Source organism: Garra rufa, chromosome 9, assembly GCF_049309525.1.
Source record: "Garra rufa chromosome 9, GarRuf1.0, whole genome shotgun sequence".
In the NCBI taxonomy this organism is placed as follows: domain Eukaryota; kingdom Metazoa; phylum Chordata; class Actinopteri; order Cypriniformes; family Cyprinidae; genus Garra; species Garra rufa.
The window spans coordinates 14,452,322-14,454,871 of NC_133369.1; the positions used below are offsets into that span (position 1 = coordinate 14,452,322).

Sequence of the window (2,550 nt, forward strand, 5' to 3'; positions counted from 1 at the left end):
GAGCTGTAATAGCTGCTAATGGTGGATATTTTAATGAATCGAAAAGTTATCTCTATGTATAAACTGTTTCACTGTTTCATAGTTTGTGTTGTCCCCTTATCAGTGCAAAATTAAAAAGGATTCATGCCAATATTGTTCAAAACCCCACTTTTCTAGGGCGTTTTCAAACTCTTGGAGGGCAGTGTAAACGTTTTCGTGAAATTCAGGTCAGTCCTAAATAAAAAAAATAACATGCATTTTGTATGATTTATTTTGGTAAAATTAACATTTTGCAGATTCTACAAGGTGTACATAAGCTTTTCACTTCAGCTGTAAATTAGTTCAATACAGAGATGATAAATGAACCGAGCTGTCCAAAATAATATATGTACAAACATGATCATCCTTTATTGTTAGTAACAAAATTACACAATGAAAGAAGTTCAACTTATAGCATTCTGGCATTGCTATTGCCATAATGTCAATACAAAAATGACAGATACTCTGAGTATTCTCAGATATGCTGAGCATCATGTCGAGTGCTGGGCGAGGAAGGCTCTTATTCTTTGCAGGAGCTCCTTCTTTACACTGTCAGGCACCAGGGCTGAGAAACACAAGAGAGTTATTATTGATGAGTATGCTTTTTGCACTGTTGGTGACTCATAAATAAATGCATATAAAAACAAAGGATTTACGATTAAGAACCACCTACCTCTTCCTTTGGGAGTTACTCCAGCAACCAAGTCTTCTACTGTAACATTCTCAATGCCTTTCTCCTTGATCACCTCTGCAAACAACCAGCAATAAGTCTTCACAAATCAACCACTGAAGTGTTTGCAATGCTTTGAGACAGATCAGACAAGTGTTTTTACCTTTGCACAAGGCTTTGAGCTGATCTCTCCAGCCACACTCAATGAGCTTGGCTCGAAGCAACTCCTTTAACCTGATGATTAAAAAAGTGATTCATAAACAAAATTAAACATGAATTCAAAGGATGCGTCTAACTTAGCAAGTACACTACTAGATAGCATTTTTGAACATTATCGAGCTTAGCATAACGGTAAAAATGACTAAAACATTTCTCAAATGGCTTACGATTTCATATATTCCAGGAATGTGTGTCTAGGCAGGCAAATCGCTAGGGTTTGGGACTATGATGCTACAAGACGTTACATATGAGCAAACAATTTTTCTCGGTTTAGAGACACAGTCCATCATGATTCCAGACACTTACCTCTCCCTCTCACCCATCTCGATTAACTTTTGGTTAATGGCGGCCCTCATTTGTAATTCTTTACTCATATTAATCTGAAATACAAAGTGAAAACAGTTAAACGTGACGCAATATCGAGCTCGCAATGCCAGTGACACAAACAAAGGGTGTGCCCACTCACAAAACAATATTAATTCTTCATTTCCACGTAAAACATGAACAAACCAGCCGGACTTTGTGGGAAAATTCGTTTTAACCAAAATGCCTTTTTTCCATTCACATTTCGCTGTTAACGAACACATGTAACTGTTTTGTTACCAATGGAACTAGCGGCAGATGAAGTTAACGTTGTTGCAGTTGTAACTTAATCTTTTGTTATTTGTAATAAACGTACCAAATACTGATGAAAATACGCATAATGTTCTCATCGGCGTGTATGTGAACCTCCCTGCTGTTGTCTGTAGCCGGCCGTTCCACACACCGTTTACCTTCCCCACAGAAACACGTTCACTAGCGGAAGGTTCCTTCGAATTTAATGGTTCCTATCCAATTACAATATATGGCGTTCTTAGCTTGTTTGGTGTCCAGTATTGAGTAAAGAAGACGCGGGTCTTACATGTGTTTTTTCCAGTACATGCAAGACTACTCTTACATTTTTAAAATTTAAAATATGTGGATAAAGACCGAAACGTCCTCGCGAAAATATCCTACAGAAGCCCTTGTTTACACTAGATGACATTTTGAAATACACATCGTAGATTCGATTAATCTATTATTGGAAATCAATTCATGAATTATTTTTTATTACATTGATCTCACAAGGCACCTTGGAGCAATCCATTGTTTTAGGCCTGTCTGTTAAGAGTATTAAAAATACCACAGTTAAATTACACAAGAACTTCTTGTAAACTTTCCTGAAGGTTAGCTAATGCTTACTGTATTTTAATATAACATTACAGTTATTGATACGAAATTAATGTTCGCGTTTTTCTCCATTTTTATCAAGGTATTATACACCACAAGATGGCGATGTGTCATAGAGAATGCAACTCTAAATCCATTATCAAGTGTCTGCTCTTCATTTTAGAACAGGTAAAACTTATTTGAGAATAACAGTGTACAAGAACACCATGTTATGATGTCAGCCAAGGAGTTATGTGGCTCTTTTTTCTTTTAGAAGAAAATATTGTGCTTTGCTCATAAATTATGTACTATCCCTGCTGAAAAAAAAACAGCTAAAACCAGCCTAGGCTGGTTGGCTGGTTCTAGCTGGTCAACCAGCCTGGTTTTAGCTGATCATAGTTGGTCAGCAGGCTGGTTTTAGAGGGGTTTTGGAAACTTTTGACCAGTTTTATTTC

General features: G+C 36.8%; 1 protein-coding gene across 1 annotated transcript; it reads right to left on the minus strand.

Moving 5' to 3' along the window:
- Positions 1 to 232: 232 nt before the first annotated feature.
- Positions 233 to 1,719, minus strand: eny2 (ENY2 transcription and export complex 2 subunit). The gene is made up of 5 exons (XM_073847080.1): positions 1,587 to 1,719; positions 1,214 to 1,287; positions 852 to 922; positions 692 to 766; positions 233 to 583 (listed from the first exon to the last, which is right to left on the minus strand). Exons 2-5 carry the CDS (start codon positions 1,279 to 1,281, stop codon positions 510 to 512), a joined length of 288 nt encoding a protein of 95 aa, XP_073703181.1. The 5' UTR covers positions 1,282 to 1,287; positions 1,587 to 1,719; the 3' UTR covers positions 233 to 509.
- Positions 1,720 to 2,550: the final 831 nt, after the last annotated feature.